The 24,839-nt window shown below is 49.7% G+C and overlaps 1 protein-coding gene across 4 annotated transcripts; it reads right to left on the reverse strand.

Annotated features, from left to right (window-relative positions):
- Window positions 1-7,624: 7,624 nt before the first annotated feature.
- Window positions 7,625-24,548, reverse strand: CSPG5 (chondroitin sulfate proteoglycan 5). Of its 4 annotated transcripts, none has more exons than XM_031009779.3 (5): window positions 23,941-24,548; window positions 22,185-23,283; window positions 18,051-18,239; window positions 14,416-14,572; window positions 7,625-8,149 (listed from the first exon to the last, which is right to left on the reverse strand). In XM_031009779.3, exons 1-5 carry the CDS (start codon window positions 24,035-24,037, stop codon window positions 7,988-7,990), a joined length of 1,704 nt encoding a protein of 567 aa, XP_030865639.2. In that variant the 5' UTR covers window positions 24,038-24,548; the 3' UTR covers window positions 7,625-7,987. The 4 variants fall into 4 exon arrangements, with proteins under 4 accessions (XP_030865639.2, XP_030865640.2, XP_055238218.2 ...); XM_031009780.3 differs by having other exon boundaries at window positions 14,497-14,572; window positions 23,941-24,244; XM_055382243.2 differs by lacking the exon at window positions 23,941-24,548 and adding an exon at window positions 23,602-23,660.
- Window positions 24,549-24,839: the final 291 nt, after the last annotated feature.

Raw genomic sequence — 24,839 nt, forward strand, 5'->3', positions numbered from 1 at the left:
CCTGAGTAGCTGAGACCACAGGCACACGCCATCCCTGGCTAATTTTTTAATTTTTAATAGAGATGGGGTCTCACACTGTTGACCAGGCTAATCCCACCCAGTTTTTCCTGTGAGCACCAAACAGGCTTGTGGAAGAGGCTGTGCATGGCTGCACTCTCCTATCTGGAGCTCCAGGGATTCTGACTGTCCTACTCTTCACACTCCACCTTCACACATGCGCTCGCATCCTAACTGTCTTTCTTCCTGCTTTTGTGGTGTTGCGTCTTCCTCCTGGCTCCTGCCTTGGATAAAGCAGCCCCTGTGTCCTCTCTGGCTTTAGAGGGGCTTGTCATCCTTTGCAATTCAATGTATCTGGTTGCCTCGTGACCTCAACACTTTAATGGGCTTAAGAAGTTGTGATTGTGTAGGTTTTCTGACTTTTTTCTTGCTATTAGGGTACGAGTGACATTCTCATGTGACTTTCAGGTGGAAACAATGCTTCAGGAATGATTTTATAACCATAAAGGAAGATGGATAAATTTGACTACATAAAAACTAGCTTTAATATTAACCTAATAGTGTGAAATTAGGAGTCATAAATAGGAAAAAAATTTGCAACACATATAAAGAATAAAGGGGCTCATAAACAAGATATTTAAAGAATGCCCTTGAATCATTAAGAAGAAGATAACCTAAAAGAAAAATGGACTCAAGAGTTAAGAAAGTACTTCACAAAAGCAGAAATCCAGATTGCTAATAAACATATTAAAAGCTGTGCAACCCGGGTGCAGTAGCTCACACCTGTAATCCCAGCACATTGGGAGGCTGAGGCGGGAGGATCACTTGAGCCCAGGAGTTTGAGACCAACTTGAGCAACATAGGGAGATCCCCATCTCTACAAAAACTTAGAAAATTAGCCAAGTGTGGTGGCACATACCTATAGTCCCAGCTACTTGAGAGGCTAAGGTGGGAAAAGCCTGGCCTCAGGAGGTTGAGGTTGCAGTGAGCCATGATTGCACCACTGCACTCTAGCCTGTGCAACAGAGCAACACCCTGTCTCGAAAAAAAAAAAGCTGTGCAATCTCATTAATAATTAGAGAATGCGAATTAAAATCACTATTACTTGCCACTACATTTTAGCCAACAAGAATCGCTAAAATTGACAAAGTATAAAACTATCAAGCACTGCTATGGATGTGGAGCAAAAGCAGCTCATCTACTGTCGGTGGGAGTCATTCACTGATACAACCACTTTTTTTTTTTTTTTTTGAGACAGAGTCACACAGGCTGGAGTGCAGTGGCGTGAGTTCAGCTCACTGCAACCTCCATCTCCCGGGTTCAAGAGATTCTTCTGCCTCACCCTCCCAAGTAGCTGGGATTATAGATGTGTGCCACCGTGCCCAGCTAATTTTTCTATTTTTAGTAGATACAGGGGTTTCACCATGTTGGCCAGGCTGGTTTCGAACTCTTGACCTCAAATGCTCCTCCTGGCTTGGTCTCCCAAAGTGCTGGGATTACAGGCATGAACCACCATGCCCAGCCTGATACAACCACTTTTAACTATGATCTTGTAAAGGTGAAGATAAGTTAAATTCCACTCTAGCAATTCTGCTCCTAGGTATGTGCTCCAGAATTGCATGCACATGGGTACCAGGAGGTGAATGCCTCTGATCGTCACATTCTTCTTCTGGTTTTGATAAACCATTGGCCAGAGTGTTACTTAGTCTGGCTGGTCATCTGAGTCCTTAGGGTAACTCTGCAATCTTGTTCCTATGTACTTTGTGTCATCTCATGGTTATACACTCAGAAGACAGTATTATTTCCAAGCTTGCTTTAGAGGAGTTCCTCACTCTTTCCCCGTAGCTGGTTGTATGCCTGCAATGAACTCTTGGGCTGAGGAAAGAGCTTCTGCTGTAGCACCCAGCAAGGGCGGTATTCCCACACTCCCTGCTCCTGGACCAGTGAAGCTGCCCCTATTCCCCTGCTGGTACCCGCCCTTTCCCTTGGGCCTGGAAAATCCTGAATGAATTTCATGACACTGAGAAATACACTTCATAAGGCAAAGTTTTTGGTCTGTTTTCTTCATTGCTATATCCCTGATGCCTAGCTAGTCCTAGGAAAAGGCAAAGATTCTATAGATGAAAAGCCTTAAGTTCAGAAAGCACATGGCTCCTAAACAGAGAGAACTTCTAGCTCCAAGTTCAGTGTTTAGTGCTGCTTTCTGGAGCACAGATGAGACTTTTCATCAGGATAAATTATCTGAGAAAGGACAAGGTCTCCAGAGGACTCTTGCCAGGCCTGTGGATCACAATCATCAAGAAGCACAAACACTCTGGCAGGAAATAGGACAGGCACAGATGGAAATCAATATACCCTGTTCTAACACTTCAGCCCCTTCTTTGGGTCAAAGACTCTTGGCAACCTCCAGTAACTCTATTCCACAGGCCTACACCACCTCCTGCTCCCCTCCTGATCTGGGCGTTCCTATCCCTCCTGCATTGTGCTGGGTAGGTGAGACAGAGCCAAGGGCTTTGACACATATTTCATAACACTCTTGTGGCAGAAACAAAACAGAGCACAATACTAAAAAACCGTTATGTCTGGTTGGGATCTAGTATTTACAAAGCACTGTTTTTTGTTTTTTGGAGATGGAGTCTCGCTCTGTCGCCCAGGCTGGAGTGCAGTGGCTCAATCTCAGCTCACTGCAACCTCTGCCTCCCGGGTTCAAGCAATTCTCCTGTCTCAGCCTCCCAAGTGCTTTTTTTTTTTTTTTTTTTTTTTTTTTTTTTTTTTGAGACAGAGTTTCGCTCTTATAGCCCAGGCTGGAGTGCAATGGGGTGATCTCGGCTCACTGCAACCTCCACTTCCTGGGTTTAAGTGATTCTCCTGCCTCAGCCTCCCGAGTAGCTCAGATTACAGGCGTCTGCCACAATGCTTGGCTAATTTTGTATTTTTTCTTCGTAGAGACAGGGTTTCACCATGTTGGCCAGGCTGGTCTTGAACTCCTGACTTCAGGTGATCCGCCCGCCTTGGCCTCCCAAAGTGCTGGGATTACAGGCATGAGCCACCACGCCTGGCCTACAAAGTACTTTTTTTTTGAGACGGAATCTCGCTCTGTCGCCCAGGCTGGAGTGCAGTGGCGCGATCTCGGCTCACTGCAAGCTCCGCCTCCCGGGTTCACGCCATTCTCCTGCCTCAGCCTCCCGTGTAGCTGGGAATACAGGCGCCTGCCACCACGCCCGGCTAATTTTTTGTATTTTTTAGTAGAGACGGGGTTTCACTGTGTTAGCCAGGATGGTCTCGATCTCCTGACCTCGTGATCCGCCCGCCTCCGCCTCCCAAAGTGCTGGGATTACAGGTGTGAGCCACCGCGCCCGGCCCAACAAAGTACTTTTATATCCAGTCCCTCTTGATTGGGCCTTCTTATGAAAGGATCCAGAGGTACTTAACCATGAAAGACAGGTTCCCTAGTTAACAGAGTCCAGGAAGTCCTAAGCAGAACCAACGAGCTGTCCAAAGTGGGTAAGAGATATGGTTAGGAACCCATGACACACGTCCCAGTATGCAGCCCTATGCCACAGCAAAGAGCAGCCTGAGCTCATGGCGCCAGCTAAACACCATCTGGGTAAAAGGCCCAAGATGAAAACAGAGGACTTCTGTTGTTAGTAAATGGGAGGCTAGGTAAATTGTACCAGCTCTTGCACTAGGAGCCAAAACATTTGAAAAGCATCAAAAAGCTAACAAGATACTAAAGAATTACTAGGCTAACATCCCAGAGAGGACACGAATCCAGACAGGTGAGCCCAGCATTTGGGCCACTTGGGCCTGGAGGCAACTGCCCATTTAGCAGAGGCGATGGAGAGAACGGGTTGTGTTTCTGAAAGTTTTGTAGAGCTGGGAAGGGGAAGCTGGAGTACGGGGCCTACCAACGGTGGGATACTGGTAAACCACTGCCTGTTTTGAGGTGTGACCTGAGAGGATTATACCCTAGGGTTAAGGATAAACCAGAAGCAAACCAGCCCTTGCATAGTTTGACAGGTCTGTGGCTTGGTTTCAGTGGCTTAGAAAATCTCCAACCTTGAATCTGGATTACTGTGACCCCAGAATTCTAGAGCTCCTGGGTACCTGACAGAAGCAAATAAAATTCCTCTCTGGAGGGAGAAATCGTCCTAGGCTTCAAAATACTTTAATAAACAGGTTTTCAAATACAATGTCTAGCACAAAGTAAAAAATGAGGCACATGTGAACACACATCAGGGAGAACCAGCAGAAATTAGGTGACAGAAACACACAGGGATTCCAGTTATTGGAATGATCACAGATTGAACACAGGCAAAATGTTCAAGAAAACTCCTCCAATCGTTGGTAAGTCTGGCTATTTGAAATCTTCACTCTCTAATCCATCCCCATTCTACAAACCCCATCCTCAATCTGCCTTACCCACTGTCTCCAGAGTTGTCTTTACACAAAACAAATCTGACCATCCTTCAGCTCTGTGCTTAAATGGCATTCAAGGCTGTTTGTAATCTGTCCTAAATTGCCCTTTTCAGCCTCGTCATACACTCATCATATAGACTACTTTCCTGAGTATTCTACCTTTGCCTTTAATACCCTCATCTCCTATTTTATCCTGAAAAATGCCTCCTTATCCTTCAAAGTGCAATTTAAACCTCCTCTCTTTGAAGCCTTTCGGAAAAATATATATATGTGTGTATATATATGTATATGTATAAAATGTATATATGTGTGTGTGTGTGTACATATATACATATATATATATTTTTTTTTTTGAGACGGAGTCTTGCTCTGTTGCCCAGACTGAAGTGCAGTGGTGCGATCTCGGCTCACTGCAACCTTCGTCCCGAGTTCAAACAATTCTCCTACCTCAGCCTCTCGAGTAGCTGGGATTTCAGGTGCCCGTCACCATGCTCAGCTAATTTTTGCATTTTTAGTAGAGATGGAGTTTCATCACGTTGGCCAGGCTAGTCTCGAACTCCTGACCTCGGGTGATCCTCCCGCCTTGGCTTCCCAAAGTGCTGGGATTACAGGTGTGAGCCACTGCACCTGGCCGCTTTCTGAAATCTTTTTTTTTTCTTTTTTGAGACGGAGTCTTGCTCTGTCGCTCAGGCTGGAGTGCAGTGGCATGATCTCGGTTCACTGCAAGCTCCGCCTCCTGGGTTCACGCCATTCTCCTGCCTCAGCCTCCCGCTTAGCTGGGACTACAGGCACTCGCCACTACGCCCGGCTAATTTTTTGTATTTTTAGTAGAGACGGGGTTTCACCGTGTTAGCCAGGACGGTCTCGATCTCCTGACCTCGTGATCTGCCCGCCTTGGCCTCCCAAAGTGCTGGGAGTACAGGTGTGAGCCACGGCGCCCTGCCCTGAAATCTTAACTCCAACTCTCATAGCTTTCTACACACTGACACACTATTCTAATTATTTGTACTGACACACTATAATACTGACACACTGTTACAATTGCTTGTTTATGTCTGTTTCTCAAGCAGACTACTAACTTGTTGAGGTTTGGATCTATTTTATTCATTTAGTATTCCTAGCATCTAGCATAGTGCCTGGCTCAGAGTAAGTGCTTAATAAACATTATTTTAATTTTCAGAGGCAGGGTCTCAGCTGTGTTGCCCAGGCTGGAGTGCAGCGGCTATTCACAGGCTTAATCCCATTAATGATCACCACGGGAGTTTTGACCTTTTATGGTTCTGAACTGGGCTAGTTCGCCCCTCCTTAGGCAACCTGGTGGTCCCATGCTCCCAGGGGGACAAGATATTGTTACCAAACTTAGTGTGGACACCTGATCATCATAGTGCACTATAGCCCAGAACTCCTGGACTCAAGTGATCCTCCTGCCTCAGGCTCCAGAGTAGCTGGGACTATATGTGTGTGTCATGCTGCCCAGCTTACTAAGCATTTTTGAAAGAATGAAAGTGTATATATTTGTTTGAGACAGAGATTCACTCTGTCGCCCAGGCTGGGGTGCAGTGGTGCGATCTTGGCTCACTGCAGCCTCCGCACCCCAGGTTCAAGTGATTCTCCTGCCTCAGCCTCTTGAGTAGTTGGGACTACAGGTGCCCACCACCATGCCCGGCTACTATATATATATATATATATATATATATATATAGTTTTTTTAGTAGAGATGGGGTTTCGCCATGTTGACCAGGCAAGTCTCAAACTCCTGACTCAGGTGATCCCCCTGTGTCATCCCAAAGTGCTGGGATTACAGGTGTAAGCCACCATGCCTGGCCTGAAAGAGTTTTTTTGTTGTTGTTGTTGTTGAGACAGAGTCTCCCTCTGTCGCCAGGCTGGAGTGCAGTGGCACCATCTCAGCTCACTGCAACCTCTGCTTCCCGGGTTCAAGTGATTCTCCTGCCTCAGTCTCCCGAGTAGCTGGGACTACAGGCATGCGCCACCACGCCCAGCTAATTTTTGTATTTTTAATAGAGACGGGGTTTCACCATGTTGGCCAGGATGGTCTCAATCTCTTGACCTCGTGATCCACCCGCCTCGGCCTCCCAAAGTGCTGGGATTATAGGCGTGAGCCACTGCGGCCAGCCAGAGTATTCTTAATAATAGGTGATACAGACTGTTACAGGTTGAATTGTGTTCCCCCAAAATCCATATGTTGAAGCCCCAGTTTCCATTGTGACTGTATTTGAAGATAGGGCTTTTAATGGGCTAACTAAGATTAAAAAGGTGATAAAGGAGGGGCCCTAAACCAATAGGATTGGTGTCCTTGTAAGAACTGGAACTGACATCAAAGATCTTTCTCTTTCCACATGCATACAGAGAAAAAGCTGTGTGAGGACGCAATGAGAAGGCAGCTGTTTGCAAGCCAGGAAGAGAGGCTTCATAAGAAACCAACCCTATTGGGTTGATCTTGCACTTCCAGCCTCCAGAACCATGAGAAAATAAATTTGTGCTGTTTAAGCCACCCAGTCTGTGGTATTTTGTCGTGATAGCCTAAGCAGACAAACACACAGAACATTTCTGATATTTCAAACATGTTTAAATATACATCTTTGCCAGCCTGGCCAACACGGTGAAACCCCGTCTCTTCTAAACATACAAAAATTAGGCAGGCATGGTGGCACACACCTGTAGTCCCAGCTACTTGGGAGGCTGAGGCATGAGAATCGCTTGAACCCGGGAGGTGGAGGTTGCATTGAGTCGAGATCGCGCCACTGCACTCCAGCTTGGGCAACAGAGTAAGACTCTGTCTCAAAAAAATAAATAAACAAATAAATAAATATAAATAAATATACATCTTTGGCCAGGTGCAGTGGTTCACACTTGTAATTCCAGCACTTTGGGAGGCTGAGGAGACAGATTGCTTGAGCCCAGGAATTTGAGACCAGCCTGGGCAACATAGTGAGACCCTGCCTTTCCAAAAAAAATTTATAGATTAGCCAGGTGGGGTGGCTTGCACCTGTAGTCCCAGCTACTCAGAAGGCTGAGGTGGGAGGATCACTTGAGCTGGGGAGGTCAAGGATGCAGTGAGCCTTGCACTCCAGCCTGGGTGACAGAGCAAGATTCCATCTCAAAATAAATAAATAAATAAACAAACATCTTCAATGAAGGTTACTCAACTCAAACTTAAAGGAGTGGACACAATGACTAAGAAAATGAATAACTTTTTAAAAAGTTTTATTTCAAGAACTTTGTTTTTTACTGGTATTTCAAAAAAAGGTGGGTCAAAGTACAAAAAAAAGTCAGTTGAATAACAGCACAGGTTTAGAAATCACAGCAGCAGAAGCAATGTACAGACAGCACAGACAAAACAACCCAATGTATGCAATTCTGTTCAGTTTCTTTGCTTATTTTAAGTATTTTTTTTGCCTCCTGTACAAAATACATAAAAGCATGCCACGAGATCAGAAAAAGAAAAGAGTTTAACAAATGGTTACAAGAAATAGACTCTGTACAAGAGGAGATAATGTTTCTTCCCCTACCCCCCACCCACTACCCCCGCTTCCTCTCTTCTTGCTCTGCTTTAGGTTAAATTATTCTGAAGACAGTTCACATCCAAGTCAGCCTGGTCACCTTTGCCACCCTCAAGTTTGGGCGACATGGAGTTCTGGATGTTAAATGACTCCTCCTCTTTCAGGCAGGACTTGAGAGCCTCCTGGATTTTGTGGGGAGCACTAGGATCATCCTGGAAGAGGGAAAAAGTTGTGGGGGGGGAGACAATGCATACAGCAATCAAATAATAATATCAGGTTTTTCTATCTGGTTGAAGGAAGCATCACTGAAACAAGGAAAAAGCTCCAAGAGTTGAATGAACTAAAAGGAACCAAAGTAACTCATTAGCAGCAACTTTTTAGGAAAGTCATCCTTACAAGAAATGGCCAGGCAGAGAGGAAAACTTGACAGTAATCAGTTTACAAATAACTTTAATTTGGGCCATGTCCAAGGTTTTCTCTTGGACGGAGATTGGGGAGAAAGAGTCCCTTGGCCCAGGTGCCTCTATAGCCTCATGTGTTGATGAGCTCTGCGGGGCCTGCTGAGCCCGGCCTTCCTCTGGCCTTCCATCCTGTTGAGTTTTGCTTTCACAAAGATGTCTTGGTCAGGGAACATGTCTCATCAGTGTATACAGTGGGGTATGCATAGAACTGGTAAAGTGCAGAACTGCTCCTGGCTATGCTGGGGCCTCTCTCCTCACAGTAAGAGCATCTCCACTGACTAGAGGTCAAAGATGTGTCAGCCTCTCATTGTCACAAGTGAACCTGCTAAAAGATGCTAGCTAAAAAGGTATGTCCTCAATCCAAGCCCGAATGACCCTGGCTGCCTCAATGGCTTGCCACACTCTGCATCACATGATATTCGTACTGCTGATTCTAATGTAATAATCCATGTATATTGCCTACAGCCCTGTGACAAGCTCCCTCTGACAAACTCCTGAACCTGAGCTGAATTTGCATTTTATGTATTTATGTATTTATTGACGTATTTATTTATTTATTCTTGAGACGGAGTCTTGCTCTGTCGCCCAGGCCAGAGTACAGTAGTGTGATCTCGGCTCACTGCAATCTTGAACCTCTTGGGTTCAAGGGATTCTCGTGCCTCAGTCTCCCCAGAACCTGGGATTATAGGCGCTCGTGACCATGCCCGGCTAACTTGTATTTTCAGTAGAGATAGGGTTTCACCATGTTGGCCAGGCTGGTCTCGAACTCCTGGCCTCAAGGGATCCACCCACCTCGGCCTCCCAAAGTGCTGGGATTACAGGTGTGAGCCACCACGCCGGCCTGAATTTGCCTCTTAAAGGTTCTCAGGAAGCTCACACTAGCACATAGTCCTCCAGGTCTACATTCTGCACGTTCAGAGAACTTCTGTGGCAAATCTTGCTTTACTCATTTCCTTTAGGACCATCTAAGGGGAATATACCCAGTGCAATTCAGTGGGCCTCAGTTCTTTCTCTGGTGCCCCAAATAGCTGTTGTAAGTGCTTGGAACTCTGCTGATAGAAGACAGTGTGTAACCACTAAGGCAGATTCATGGATGACAAGAAGGTAGAGAGTGTCCTAATCTGACCAGCTAGCTAAGGCCATTCTTGCTTTAACCACTACCAAAATTCAAGATTACCATCATGCTTAAGGACCAGAGTGTTCTCCATAGAAGTCTGGTGAGCCCTCATCTGTGCTGCCTGCTACCGAGTTTGACCCATAACAGCACTAGGTTATGGGAGTGATGAGTTGGAAAGAAAGTAGGGAGAGACCCCGGGCTTTCCATGGTGCTTGTACACACAGGACACTGGGGCGTCCATGAGTTCTGTGCGTATGGAAATCACTGCCAGCTGCCCACTGCCCACAGCCTCACTCGGTGCTTCTCCAGAGGCCCAGATTAAGGAGGACAATTTAGTAGAGTTTCAAAGACTTCACACATGATTTATAGACAGGGGAACACATGTTTCTTGTTCCAATGAGACAAGAACAAGAAAATGAACTTCATAGAGTACTGAGGCAGATGTCAGGTAAGGCAGCTGCACCCAGCACGCGTGGCCAGTTGAATGGTCAATCACTGCTTAGAATCACAAAACACTGTGCAGTGACATAAATGTCCATCTCCTGAGACGGAAAGATCTCCATCATACACTGATAGAAAAAAAGTAAGGGGTAGAACATGTATAGCAAACTCTCATTTATGTTTTAAAAATATAGATATAGGTGTGTGTTTGTGTGTGTGTATATATATATATATATATATACACATGTGTGTACTTTACGGAGAGGGAGGTGGGGGTGAAGTAGAGCTGCACTTTTTTATTTCGTGTACTTCTGTACTGTTTGGGGGAAACCATGGGCATGAAAGCTGGAGAGCTGAGCTATAAGTATCCTAGGTAGGATGGACTTTGAATCACACTAAAATCTAGAACAGGACAAGAGGACTTATAATCACCTCTCCTCTTACAAGGATACAACTTGCTTTTATGTCTTTCAAGATAACCTCCCACCCTCAACTCCTTCATCACATATTCTCTGGGGGCATACCGGGGTACAGAAACATTCTCATGATGTGAAGAAAAGTGGACTAAGTGACTCCTCACAGACCCTGGTCTCAGAGCTCTGATGCCATGAAGGTGGGCTCCCAGATTAAACCTGAGCCCTCGAGGGCTCATGGGGTCCAGATTAGAAAACTGCCTTCTGAGCCAAGGGATGGAAGAAGCATATCCCAAAAGCAAGAGATATGCAAACAGTGCTATTAGACAAGCTGAATACCTCCAACAAACACAAGAGGCAAAGGAATGTGTACACCAAGATGGGGCTCTCCTAACTCAGGTGTTTGCTCCAGAACTTGATCCTATTAAGCCAAGGGTAGCTGAATTCCACAGCAGGTCCAACAGCCTTTGACTTAATAGAAGTACCTCATCACAAGGGAGCTGGATCAACATCTGGCATATGGGCACCCTTCAACCCAGGGGTCATGTGGGTTCAAGCCTGGCCAGAGGCAAACATCTATTGGAAGAGGGTGGGGCAGTCAGTGCTTTAACAAATACATGCAAGAGAAGAGTCTGGAGAGTAGGAAAGAGTTAAATAGGAAAAAAAAAAAAGCACAGGAACATCAATGGAGAAATCCTAGGAATAAACTGAAATCCCGGAAGGTCTGTCAAATCTTAGCACAACCCAAGTTACCCCCACGGTCTCGACAGCACCATTGTGAGGACCATCAGGGCAGCCCAGTGTTGGGGCAGCTGCCCTGGGTTTCTGGTGGCTTCATTCACGCAGTGTGCCTGGAGCACGGGCAGCTTCCTACATTCTCTGTGCCTCCTGACATACCCTTCAAGGCTGGTTGCTCAGCTATGCAAGACACTCACACAGACTCAGCCTAAGGCCCACCAGCTACAGAGCCGCACATCAGCCTGAGGGCAGAGAGGAGCAGAGGAGGGAAAGAGGCGCCACCGGCACAGATACCAGCCACTGACCCTTCCCTGTCACAGGCCCAAAGCCCCAGACTTTTTTGCTTGCAATCTTTTCCGAGTGTGGCTGGTAGAGGTGATTGCGACAGTGTAGGAAAATGACCTGCTCAATCTATTTTACGTATGTAAAAGAAATAACACCTCGATGCAAATAAATAAAACTCTCCAAAATTTTAGAGAAAACCAATACCAGCAAGGAGTTTGGGGGTGGGGAGAGAGGGGTGGGGAGAAGCCACGAGGCAGGCTGGACTCCGGCGCCCCCTTGTCTCTCCTCCCGTATCATCTGGAGGATCTCTCACTCTCCCCGGCTGCTGGCACCCCTTGCAGGCAGTGAGTGTGGCGGCTGTAGCAGTGAGCAGCGCTTCACTTCACAAACAAGTGGCAACCGTGTTCATCGTCAATGCCCACAAGATCTTGAATATGACTAAGTTTGACCTTTGGGTGAGGTGGAGAGAATTAGAGATGAAGGTAGAAAATCCACCACTACATTCCCTGCTGGATAGGAGAGTCACCCCTCACATCCACAGTGCTTTCAGAGAGGAGAGGATGATGACCCCTTGGGCACAAGCTGACGGAAAGACACCAGCCTCAATCTCCTTGAAGTCTGGGTATTTGGTTACAATAAAAAAAGGCACCAGCCTCAAGATCCAAGAGGAGCCAGGAGAGAACCAGAGCCAGATCTTGCTGCTTCCTAAGGGATGGCTTGAGTGCCGCCCTGGCCACCCCATCACCCTGTCTCAGGCAGAGCCCACTATGGCCGACCAGCCTCACCCGCCCCGTGGCTGACCCCCAAGCCCCATGCTAGATCACCACTGCCTGTGGCCAACCACCCACCGTGGCCGACCACCACCCTCCCGTGGCTGACCACCCCTTGCTCTGCTGTTTTCAGGGCTTGCCATCTTCTGAACTAAGGGTCAGTGGCAGCGTTCAGGTACAAAAGCCTCACTTTCCACAAAGCTGGATCAGCCAAGAACAAGAAACCTTCGCACCGGCTGTGTAGCCAAGCCCTCCAAGAGGAGCTCTTTCTTTTCCCCCTCTGGGAAGAAGAAAGGTGTCTGAAGCTGTGGTATCAGAAACACAAGGGTCAGAAACTTTCCTAAGGATGCTTGCACTCTGTCAAGCAGAGTGGGAGGACTCTGTCCAACCGTGGACAGTGAACATGCTGACTACACGAGCTCCTGTCCTGGCAGACCTGCTGCCATCTGCAGGATGGCAGATCAGCCAGTGGAACTGAGAGCCCCCATAGCCCGCCATCACTCACTAGTATTCAGCAAGTGGTAACTGTGTGCATGTTACTGCAGAGGGTGGGATAATGTGCTCACCGAGACTCTGTCCTGCCCTCTGTGGGTTGATGAACATGGTGACCAATTTTAGAGTTTATAAAACATAGTGTTTCCTTGGTTATAATGTTCATCTTGACCTTACTTGTTGTATCTTGGTACATACCAAGTGAAATAATCTGTTCTTTTTCTACCCTTTACATCAAAGACTTTAAAAAATTATCCTAAGTTTACCTCTTTCATTTCATATTTAAATTCACCATTTACTTCTCCTCTACCAGGCCAAAATTTCCTGTTTTGGGGTTTTGTGAATGAGGCCACACATTTACTCTTATTCTCTCTTCCCCCTTCTGGGGCTGCAATTTCCCCATCTATAAAAGGAAGAAGGCCAGGCATGGTAGCTCACACCTGTAATCCCAACACTTTGGGAGGCTGCGGCAGGAAGATCACTTGAGCCCAGGAGTTTGAGACCAGCCTGGGCAACATGGCAAAACCTCAACTTTACAAAAGTTAAAATAATTAGCCAGGTGTGGTGGCACATGCCTCTAGTCCTAGCAACTCAGGAGGCTGAGGCAGGGGTATCACTTGAGCCCAGGAGTCTAGGTCTGCACTGTGTAATGTGGTAGTTAAAAGAGCTCTACAGCCGCAAGTGGCTAGTGGCTGTTGTAGTAGACAGAGCAGATATAGAACACTTCCATTTCACAGAAAGTTCCACTGGACAGTATTGGTCTAGAGTGCTGAGGCCCCTGTGAGGTCTGACACTCTATGGTCCATGATTTCTAAGAACTTCTTCTAAATTTCCTCTTAAAGTCCATTGCTTCAGTCTGAAGTCTCAGTTTAACTTGCTTATCTGTGTAACAATCTGTGTAAAAATGCATTTATCTTGAAGTATGGAACCTGCATTATATAGAGAATTCTAGGATTTGGATGTGGCATGATTTGAGATTTGGATATGGTTTCTGCCTTGTTTTTGAAATTCTCTCTAGTATTTGACTGGTCAGTCTAATCCAGGCAATACACTAGGCCAGGGTCTTTAGAAAATGGTCTATTAGGATCTTTTGTTGGATTTCAACTGATATTTATAAGCCCATCCTCCTAAGAACAGGATTACTCCTGGACTGAAGGCTCTGCCAGTGTTTTGTATTCGGGCCTTGGCCTTAACCAGCTGTGTATAACCCTGCCAGTTCTTAGGATCCTCAAATAGCAGCAAGGACACAGAAGTCTTTCCACCCATCCCAAAGAGCAACCACTGTTTGCTTCACTGACCACCATGAAATTCCCCGGCAGTGAAAGCAGAGCCTTTCTCCCTGATATGGAAAATAAGACAATAATCAGACTTCTAAAGCATAGATGAAGCTAAAAATCATGAATAACCCTAGAAAAAGATCTTCTCAGCCAGGCAGGTGGCTCACACCTATAATCCTAGCACTTTAGGAGCCTGAGGCAGGAAGACCACTTGAGGCCAGGAGTTCGAGACCAGCCTGAGCAACACAGGGAGACCTCATCTCTACAAAAATTTTAAAAAGAAAAAGACCTTTTGTATCGAAAATTCTGCTTGTCAAATAAGTGATACACCATCAAGTGCTTATTCCCACCTTTGCTGCCCAACTCAGTTGCCCTAGGCTGACCTCCAGAGCTCTCTGGGGATTTCATACTCTGAAATAGACATCAGACATGGGCCAGGGGCCAAAGCATGCATAAGAGGAGAGATGTGAAGAAAACAAGTTACCTGACAGATAACGTTATCATAGTGAGCCAAGGCACGGGCATGGGGGGAGGAGGTACGGGGAGTGTTGCAAAGTTTCCTTACATTTGGGTGAGAGCCCTCGGCAATGGTGGAGAGGGAGAAGTTATCATTGTGGAGCTCAGATGGGGTCCGGAATTTGCTGGTTAGGAGAGAAGAGTGAAGGAAACATGTAAGTGAAATAATCACGGCAAAACATGACAATGTCTCAGCTTCTGGATCAAATACTGTATTTCGGCTGGGCGTGGTGGCTCGCGTCTGTAATCCTAGCACTTTGGGAGGCTATGGCGGGCAGATCACTCGAGATCAGGAGTTTCAGATTAGCTTGGCCAACATGGTGAAACCCCGTCTCTACTAAAAATACAAAAATTAGCTGGGCGTGGTGGCAGGCGCCTGTAATCCCAGCTACCTGGGAGGCTGAGGCAGGAGAATTGTTTGAACCCAGGAGGCGGAGGTTGCAGGGAGCCAAGATCGTGCCACTGCACTCCAGCCTGGCTGACAGAGCGAGACTCCATCTCCAAAAAAAAAAAAAAAAAAAAAAATTACAAAAAATCCCTACAAAAAACAAATACTGTATTTATTTCTTTATTAAAAAAAGTATTTTAAATTTTATTGGTAAGTACAGAACTGTACCTGGTGCTTGTTATCGGTTTTTAAAGGCTTTTTCTTTTTTCTTTTTCTTTTTTTTTTTGAGACAGGGTCTCTCTCTGTTGCCCAGGCTTGAGTGCAGTGGCACAATCACAGCTCACTGCAGCCTTGACCTCCTGGGCTCAAGTGATCTTTCCACCTCGGCCTCCCAAGTAGCTGGGACTACAGGTGCATGCCACCATGCCCAGGTAATTTTTGTATTTTTTGTAGAGATGGGGTTTGACCATGTTGCCCAGGCTGATCTTGAACCCCTGAGCTCAAGCAATCTGCTTGCCTCAGCCTTCCCAAAGTGTTAGCTTTGGGAAGCTAAGGGGTGAGCCACTGCGCCCAGCCAAATACTGTATTTCATCAAATGCCATGGATTGTCTTTTTTTTTTTAATTTTACTTTAAGTTCTGGGATGTAAGTGCAGAATATGTCGGTGTGTTATATAGGTATATGTGTGTCATGGTAGTTGGCTGCACCTATCAACCCGTCATCTAGGTTTTAAGCCCCACGTGCATTAGCTATTTGTCCTAATGCTCTCCCTTCCTTCTTCCAGATTATCTTAAAACAATTTTTTTTTTTTTTTTGTAAAGATGAGGTCTTTCTATGTTGCTCAGGCTGGACTCGAACCCTTGGGCTCAGGTGGTATTCCTGCTTTGGCCTCCCAAAGTCTTGGGATTACAGGCATGAGTCACAGCATCCAGCCAAATGCCATGGATTGTAATAAGATGCACCATTATTTGATGTACCATTAAGAAAAAATAAAAACACTTCCACCACTTAAACCATCATCCAATACTTTCTTATCACCTAGAGCTTTTTTTTTTTTTTGAGACAGAGTCTTGCTCTGTCACCCAGGCTGGAGTGTAGTGGCACAATCTCGGCTCACTGCAACCTCCACCTACTGGGTTCAAGCATTATCTGGCTCAGCCTCCCGAGTAGCTGGGATTACAAGTGGCTGCCACCATGCCCAGCTATTTTTTGTATTTTTAGTAGAGACGGGGTTTCACCATCTTGGCCAGGCTGGTCTTGAACTCCTGACCTCGTGATCCACCCATCGTGATCCACCTGCCTCGGCCTCCCAAAGTGCTGGGATTACAGGCGTGAGCCACCATGCCCAACTGAGCTTTTCTTATATACTTGAAGTAGCTCATTTAGACTTTAGATAAGGGACCGACAACAATAGGAACAGCTAGGAACCCATTTGTGCATGCCAGGGAATTACAACTACATCATAACTACCATATGGCCAACAGTGATCATAAGATGCCAGTGGCTGGGCACACTGGTGCATTCCTGTAGTCACAGTTATTTGGGAGGCTGAGGTGGAAGGATCACTTGAGCCCAGGAGTTCAAGACCACCCTGGGTAACATAGTGAGACCCTGTCTCAATTAAATTAAAAAAAAAAAAAGATGGCAGTGATTGTAAGACACAATCCAATTTCAGAGATGTTAATATGTGGGGAAAAAAGGTATATTTTAGAATAAATAAATTATGGCAGTATCTGCAGTGCACCAGGCACATGTCACACCATCAAAGCAGTAACCAGGCTTGGGAAAGAAAGAAGGCATGTGGAGAAACAAGAGGGCCATGCTCTGTGAAAAACACAGGGCTGGCTAGAGGAGGAGGCCCTAGAATAGGGTCCTGCACCTGGCCTCAGCTCTTGCTTCTCCACTCCCCTGGCTGTTGTTCCTTTCTCTCCCCCATCCTCATCAGCAGCTGCCGTGATTGAAGCAGTCCCATCTCCTGCCCCCTGGATACCCCTGCTCACCCACCCCCTTGGTGTAGGCATGAGAAGCCAGGGGTCCAGGACTGTGTCTTTCTGGAGTGATCACGTGTGTAGATGCAGCCCGCCTCAGTGCACAGGCACAATGGAGAGGCCGTACCAGCCCCGCAGCAGTTAGCTGAAAGGCTGCAGAGAGCTGCTGGCATCTGTACATTGCATGAGTCTACCCAGCAAAGGAGCAACAGATGGTGTTTTGTCCTTTTCCCAGGACCCAGGGAAAGTCCTTCAGTCACATTCTCTAGAGGGAGTCTCAGGTCAAGGGGAGGGGGATTAATGGGGCAACAGGTTGAAAGGGAAGTGGGGGCAGTTCTGCATAAATTGTCTCTGGGGTCCCAAGGAAGCTGAACTCCAATCTCCCTTTTGTGACTCCTGTGACACTTCCAAAAGGTTTTCTAACTTTACTTAGTAATAGGAGTAATTTTCTCATAGCGTATAAGGTCACATCCGAGTGTTCAAGGCATGGGCTTAAAGGCAAACACATGTTGATTCTCACATGCACACAACAGTCACTGCTTTGCCAAGGGAAGAGCTGAAATAAGATTCTACATCCCATATGGCCCTTAAAATCCACAGTAGAGGAAGTTAACCCTAGTTCTCCCCACATAATTCTACTCAGGAGAGGTAAAGAGGATTTTCTTAAGTTTCTTGCACTTCTGATTGGACACAGGCTTGACTAGCTTTCAAAAAGCAATGCAGTGTGGTGCTAAATAAACCCTTTCTCCTCAGTGTTCACCGAGGAGGAGCTGATTTTGGGTGACAGATGTGAAGGAGATGGAGTTCCTCCACGCAGAATTGTGAATGAAATCTCGCACTGGCCGCTGGCTGTCACAGTCCAGGGAAGAAGGGTCTATCAGTCAGGTGGGCAGACTGAGTAACTTACTTGGGGACTAGAGGAGGAGTAGCTACATGCTGGCTGCCTTTTTCAAAGCAGGCTCTCAGATGCCTAGGGCAGGGTTTTGGGAAAGCTGCTGGACAGTGGCAGTGTGCCACAGGGGCTTCACCTCTGCTGCAGCTCCAGCACATTTTGTGTAGGAACAGATGAGCCTGGGTGAATCTTTAGCACAGACAAAAAAGCTGGGAATGGAGCACAGGTGCCAGAAACCCTCACGACAAAGTCCCTGGATCAGTTGGAGGGGTGCAGCAGCGTCGGGGGGCCTCCCACACCCTGACCTGGGTGGATGGGTGAGTGACACAGACTCACTTGGTCCTACGCAGCTTGATATTCTCCGTCTTGAGCAGGTAGAGCTTCTTGGCAAAGAACACCGTCATCATGAAGAGCAGGAGCAGGACGAGGGCAGCCGAGCCCACGGCCACGCACATCACCTGGAAGTCGGTGATGATGGACTCGCAGCGCATCCCCTTGTGCCAGATGTAGTCCTGCGTGTTGCACCTGCAGCAGCGACATTGAGAAACCGTGGCGATGGAGCAGGCAGCCACGGCCACAGTAAGGGCCTAGGCCCTGACCCCAACTCCTATCTCCACAGCTTGTTCCGAAGGCCATCTAGAGGAACTGCAATGCTCCGAATCTGCACAGACCTCAGAGCTGGTGTGATCGCCCCTGCCTTTACAACCATTTTATGAAGTGGGCCAGGGAGCTCTGAGGTCTGTGATATAAATGAGGTAACCGAGGTGTAGAGAAACTGAGTGAACTGGTCAAAGTTCTCTGACTGCTAAGTGACCAAGGAGGGAAGGGAATCCTGGTCTTCTGCTCTGCAGCCTCAATGAAGACACCTACAGGATCCTCTCAGGCCTCTCCCTGCCCTGGGCTCTGGGTGAAAGAAAGATGAAAAACAAGAGGAATAAGAGCTACAGCCACAAAGTCCCAGGACCTGCCCTGCACATGCAAACCTATCTTGCTGCTTTGCAGTCCCACCTAGTTCACGTGGCTGAGAAGACACCTAAAAATAAGGAAGTGACAGACAAGGACAAATAGAAAGATGGATGTAGATTCTTCTATCTCTGCAGCCCCCCAAGTTCTGCCCCTAAAGCTCCCTATCCTAGTACTATGAGAACTGTCATGCAAGCACAGTGAGAATCAACCCTCTGGGTGGGTTTTAGTCTTTTTGTTGAGTGACTTTCTCCTGCCCTTGGGGACATTCCCAGGCTCCAACTCTTCCAATGACATTGCTGTTTCCATGGGAACCAGGCTGCTTCAAAGAGGAAAGATGTGGAAGGATACAGAGGCAGGCAAAGGAGAGAGGACATGAACCTCAGGGTGAATGACAGACAAGAGAAAGGGGTCCAGAAACGGGGAAATTATGCACCAGAAAACTGGCTACTCCACATCTAGAATAGGGTGGGGAGACATGGCTAGCAAGAAATTCTTCATTTTCCAGCTGAGCCTCTGCCATCATGGGGAGGCTATCTGTTTGAGGTTGCCAGGGAATGCAGACCCCTGTAAGTGGGGCCTCTACCCCAGTGTTCTAGAGAAGTTCCGCCACAGCTCTGCTCATTTCCCTGCAGTGGGTCAGGGTGACAGAGACAAAGGCACACTGCAGTCTGCAACCAACGGCTCAGCAGTCTCCTGTGAGTGGAATGCAAAAATAGTTTTCAAGCCGTGGCCAGGCCTGGGTGTACACAGCCAGGGGAGGAATCTGGTAGGGAGGCCCGAATGTGATCCTGGGATGGAAGTTAAGCAAGGGGAACTGGACTGGAGTGGACACGTGGAGAAGCCCTTGTGAGGCAGTGAGAGGCTGGTAGACCCATGCTGGCAGAGCCATGTAGCTTAGTGAGGAAGACAATCTTATTCTTCCACTTGGGAATTTTCTGAGAGTTCCAGGAGATTCTGGGGACTTTTACAGCTCTCTAGAGGCAGCAAGGGCTCCAAATTTCATACTATTATGGGGAGTTCACTTTGAAGGTGAAAATTCCAGGCCTCCAATAGGATGAAAGATGATGATTTTGCAGAGAGGTTGCACAGCCCCCAGGCTGAAATCATCACTATAGTCCCCCAAACTGAATTTTGAGGAGCAAAATCACAGGGTTTCCTCATATTTCTGGTAGCCCTTAATCAACTGGCAAGTTAGTTTATTGCCATATTTTCTTTTTAAAAATAAAATTGCTACAATTTCTTAATCATAGTACCTCCTTCTGGCAATGGCTGGACCACTCCAAGAACTGTGTGGTCACATCCTATGAGTGACCCTAATGTCATGACCATTAAAGAACTTCGGCCGGGCGCGGTGGCTCACGCCTGTAATCCCAGCACTTTGGGAGGCCAAGGAGGGCAGATCACGAGGTCAGGAGATTGAAACCATCCTGGCTAACACAGTGAAATCCCGTCTTTACTAAAAATACAAAAAATTAGCTGGGCGTGGTGGCGGACGCCTGCAGTCCCAGCTACTCCGGAGGCTGAGGCAGGAGAATGGCATGAACCTGGGAGGCGGAGCTTATAGTGAGTCGAGATTGCACCACTGCATTCCAGCCTGGACGACAGAGTGAGACTCCGTCTCAAAAAACAACAACAACAACAAAAGAACTTCATAGAAAGAAACTGGAACTTAAGTTACAACGCCAAGGACAAAATACTCATTGCTTTCTACATGTTATTCTCTGATATACTACATCAAGACCTAAGGAACTTGAATTCGTCATATACTTGCAGAACGAACAAGAACAAGAAGGATGGAGAATGACACTTGAAAAAGAGATACCCTGGCCGGGCGTGGTGGCTCACGCCTGTAATCCCAGCACTTTGAGAGGCTGAGGTGGGCGGATCACTTGAGGTCAGGAGTTTGAGACCAGCCTGGCCAATATGGTGAAACCCTATCTCTACTAAAAATAAAAAGAGACACACAGATGACAGAAATGCTCCACCTAGGACTAATGGAGACAACCCTCAAAGGAGTCTGAGGGCTCTACTCCACTTCTACAGCCTGTAAAGGAAGGAGACAAGCAAACCACCTGATCACCCCAACCTGGGATTCTTCCGGAATCAGGCTGCAAGCTCTCCAGCAAGTTAAATACCTCACTGTGAGGACAGTTCCTAAGAGTGAGGTGAGTAGGGTAATTACTGATGAGCTGCAGACAATGCCCTTAGGAAAACTAAACTCTGAGTCTTTAAAAGGATTATGGATTTGATATCCCAAGGTAGATAAACATCAAAGTAGAAAGAAAAAAGCCACCTCCCAAAGTCAAGAAACACCCGCACATCTGCAATGCGAAGACTCTCAGCTTGATTTTATCTGCGTGAGTGGCTGCATTTTGGGGTCTGTTTCCAAGAAAGTCCTCCCTTTTGAGTTTGCGTGCCTACCTCCCTTCCAGGGAACTGGCCCCTCCTCCCGCCGAGCACAAGGCATGGAGCGGCGTTCAACAGCTGTCTTTATCCCACAGAGTAGGTTTATGGGCCTACCCCTCTCACCAGTACCACCAGAACCCTCCAGCAAACACCCCTCAACCCAGCCCTTTTTCCAAAACTCTTAAAGAAGTCCCTTCATTTTGCCTTTTTTTTTTTTTTTTTTTTTTTTGAGACAGAGTTTCGCTCTTCTGCCCAGGCTAGAGTGCAATGGCGTGATCTCGGCTCACCGCAACGTCCACCTCCCGGGTTCAAGCAATTCTGCCTCAGCCTCCCGAGTAGCTGGGATTACAGGCATGTGCCACCACACCCGGCTAAATTTTTTATGTTTTTAGTAGAGACAGGGTTTCTCCATGTTGGTCAGGCTGGTCTCGAACTCCCAACCTCAGGTGATCTGCCCACCACGGCCTCCCAAAGTGCTGGGATTACAGGCGTGAGCCACCGCGCCCGGCCTCATTTTGCCTTTGTAATTGAGGGTTTGGGTAAGGACACAACACACAGAGGAAAGACATAATCTTATTTCTGAGGAACCTCTCCTAGTGATAAGGTCACAGGAAGTGCATTTTACCAAGTAATTCTGTAGAAGAAGCCTGAGTGAACATTTCTCCACCTGGGAATCCTGCGACTGTACAACCTCTTGCAAGTTGTGCCTGTCACGCTGCCCTCTGTTTTTTTTTTTTTTTTTGAGACGGAGTTTCACTTTGTCACCCAGGCTGGAGTGCAGTGGCATGATCTTGGCTCACTGCAACCTCCACCCTCCGGGTTCAAATGATTCTCCTTCCTCAGCCTCCTGAGTAGCTGGGACTACAGGCGCCTGCCACCGCGCCCAGCTAATTTTTTGTATTTTTAGTAGAGATGGGGTTTCACCAACTTGGCCAGGCTGGTCTTGAACTCCTGACCTTAGGAGATCCGCCTGCCTCAGCCTCCCAAAGTGCTGGGATTACAGGCGTGAGCCAACGCGCCCGGCTACGCTGCCCTCTGTTGAGTCGGCCTCACATACACTCTTCAGTGTCCCTATGCACCTGCCTGCCATGCCCTTACCTGCAGAAGGCCCCTATGTTCTCCACCAGGTAGCACTGGCCGCCATTGTGACAGTAACTTGGGAAGAGGTCGCACACTGACCGGCAGGAGCCGTTATGCCGCACAAAGCCACTGCGGCACTCAGTGCCATTTTCACTGGAGGCCAAGTCCCTGCCTGGCTCTCCTGGGCGGGGCCTGAGGGCGATGCTGCTGCCGGGGGGGACCGACCCCAGAGTGTGCTGTGGAGGGACAGCATGCCACCGACTGGTGGGCTGGCCTGTCCCGGGCCCCAGACCAGGCTTCCCAGTGGGCACTAGAAGCTCATTTTCATCTTCTAGGTCTCCACCTCCTACTGCATCTTTGTCATCCTCCTCTTCCTCCTCCTCTTCATCCAAGTCATCATAAAAGGATGTGGTGGGGTAGAAATCAGATTCATCGAAGGGGGTGAAATCATCGTATAAGTCAAGCAGGCTCCAGGAAGGGGTCTCTCCCTCAGTATCAGGGTGGTTCTCTGAGGTTCCTGGTGACCCTGGGAAGCTCCCCAGATCTGCGCCACGACCCTCACCATCCAGTCCTTCGAAGTAGTCGATGTCAATGATATCTGATGCCGGTTGGGGCTCCAGGGTGCCCTGAAATGGGTAAGTCAGCTCTGGCCCTTGAGGGTCCGGTGTGCTGCCCCCCAGGTTCAGCCAAACCTCCAAGGGGCTCTCCTCGGGGAGTTCAGAAGCTGGGCTCAGCTTGTCGCCGGGGGTGGGGGAGGGTGGCCCGCTGGCCTCTGTAGCCTCAGGAATGGCAGGGCGCATGATTGACTGCCCGAGGACCTCGTGGGGAGCCTGGAGCGTAGCTGGAAGGGCCTGGGCATCGCCGCTGCCCGCCTCTGCGGTCACTCCTCCCAGGCCTGGGCTGTCAGCCTCCAGCCAGGCGGTGCCGGTCACCGCAGCCGACTCCTGCAGCACCTCTTCTGGCCCGGCCAGCTCGCCACCGGGCGCCGTCCACGACGCCACATCTTCCCCAGCCGCTGGTGGGCCGGCTTCTTCCCGCGTGTCGTTGGCACGCGGCTCCCACGCCGGGCTGCCCTTCACCAGCTCTTCGGCCTCAACCGCGCTGCCCGCCTCACGCGCTGCGGGCGGGAGGGCAAGGGGCGGGGCGTCAGGGCGGCGCGCTGAGGAGCCCTGGAGCCCCGGCCCGCCCCGGTCAGGCCCGCTCGCCTAGACCTGGTCAACCCAGACCTCGCCACCCTCAGACCCCACCGCCCCAGTGTGACCCCAGCCACCCGGTACCTCTAAGCCCCGTCCCGGAGTCTGCCCCCAAGACCAGGATCACACCCCGCCCAACGCCTCGCGGCTCGGCCCCGCCCGACCTGCCCCGCCGTCTGAAGAGCCAGGCCAGGGCGGCCCCCAGCTCGGCCCACCCAGAAGTCTCACCCTCGGGAACCCACCCTGAGCCGAGTCCACAGGCGTCCTCCCTCAGCTCCAGGTCCCGCCCCGAAGTCTCACCCTCAGACCCCGCCCCGGCCCCGCCCCCGGCCCCGCCCCCAGTCCGCACCGCGGCCCGCGCGCTTGGGTCCCGGCTACCCCAACCGGGGTCGGCCCCTACGCGGGTCGGCCTTTCCCGGACCCCCACCGCCTCCTGGGACCATTCCGCCGCCCGGCCGCGGCCAGGCGGTGCCCCGCCCCCTTGCCACAGCTCACAGCTCCACCTGTCCCCGCCGCCAGCGGGACCCCTGCCCTGGGTGGGGCACGAGGGCCGCGGGGGTCCCGGGCGCAGTCATACCTACCCGGCACGGCCCCAGAGGCCAGGACCAGCGCGGCCCCCAGAAACAGCAGCAGTGGCGGCGGCCCCCGGCCCGGGCCCCCGCCCCCGGCTCGCCCCATGGCGCGGCGCCCCGACCGCTGTCCGCGGTCCGCCCGGCTGGCTGCGCCCTCGGCTTGCCCGGCCGCCGCGCCTCCCGCCCGTTCTGCGGCCGCCTCAGCCCACGATGGGCAGCCCGAGGAGCCGCATGCCGCCGCCGCCGTCCGCCGCTGTCCCCGGCGCGCCGCGCCTCCCCGCCTCCCGCGCCGCCGCTGCCGCCGCTGCGCTCAGCGCCGCCCTCACCCCGCCCGCCGCGCCGGCCCCGCCGCACGTAGCGGTGACGCCGGCCCCTTGGTCAGCCTGCCAGGGGAACAGACAGACCCCTCGCTGGGGACTAGGAGACACACGGACGGGGAGCGCGGGGCAGGCGGACGGGGAGCGCGGGGCAGGCGCACGGCGCGGCGCGCGGCGTTAGGCGGCAGGTGCACGGGCGGGAGACCTGTGGGATGGGGCCACAGTCCCGCCCCAGGTGAACAGGCGGCACGGGGCCCCGACCCGGAGGAACCCACCCGCCACGCGGCAAGCACGGAGGCGGGGACGTCGCGGGCCCAGTTACCGCAGGGTCGGGGCGGGGCTCAGAAGAGCCGCAGGGGGCGGAAGCACGAGCCCCCACTGTGGAAACAAGCCAGGCCCGGGGCGCATGGAGCCTCTCGGATTCTGCACCAATCCCGTGTTCCGGGCGGGAAGGCTCTCAGGGAGGTCTCCGGGTCTCCACGAGGGAGGGGCGGGCGTTGGCAGAGCCTGGCAAGGGGGCGAAGCCGACCGCCCAGGCTCTAATCGGATCAGATCTAATCCGTTCGCAGCCAAAGCCACTAGCCCAGATCT

Source organism: Gorilla gorilla, chromosome 2, assembly GCF_029281585.2.
Source record: "Gorilla gorilla gorilla isolate KB3781 chromosome 2, NHGRI_mGorGor1-v2.1_pri, whole genome shotgun sequence".
Classification (NCBI taxonomy): domain Eukaryota; kingdom Metazoa; phylum Chordata; class Mammalia; order Primates; family Hominidae; genus Gorilla; species Gorilla gorilla.

Coding starts and splice junctions, on each gene's coding strand:
- CSPG5 (XM_031009779.3), bottom strand. CDS start 24,037: ATGGGGCGAGCCGGGGGCGGGGGCCCGGGCCGGGGGCCGCCGCCACTG. Junction 18,240..22,184: donor AACATAGGGGCCTTCTGCAG/GTAAGGGCATGG, acceptor TCGCTGCTGCAG/GTGCAACACGCAGGACTACA. Junction 14,573..18,050: donor ATCAAGCTGCGTAGGACCAA/GTGAGTCTGTGT, acceptor TCTCCTAACCAG/CAAATTCCGGACCCCATCTG.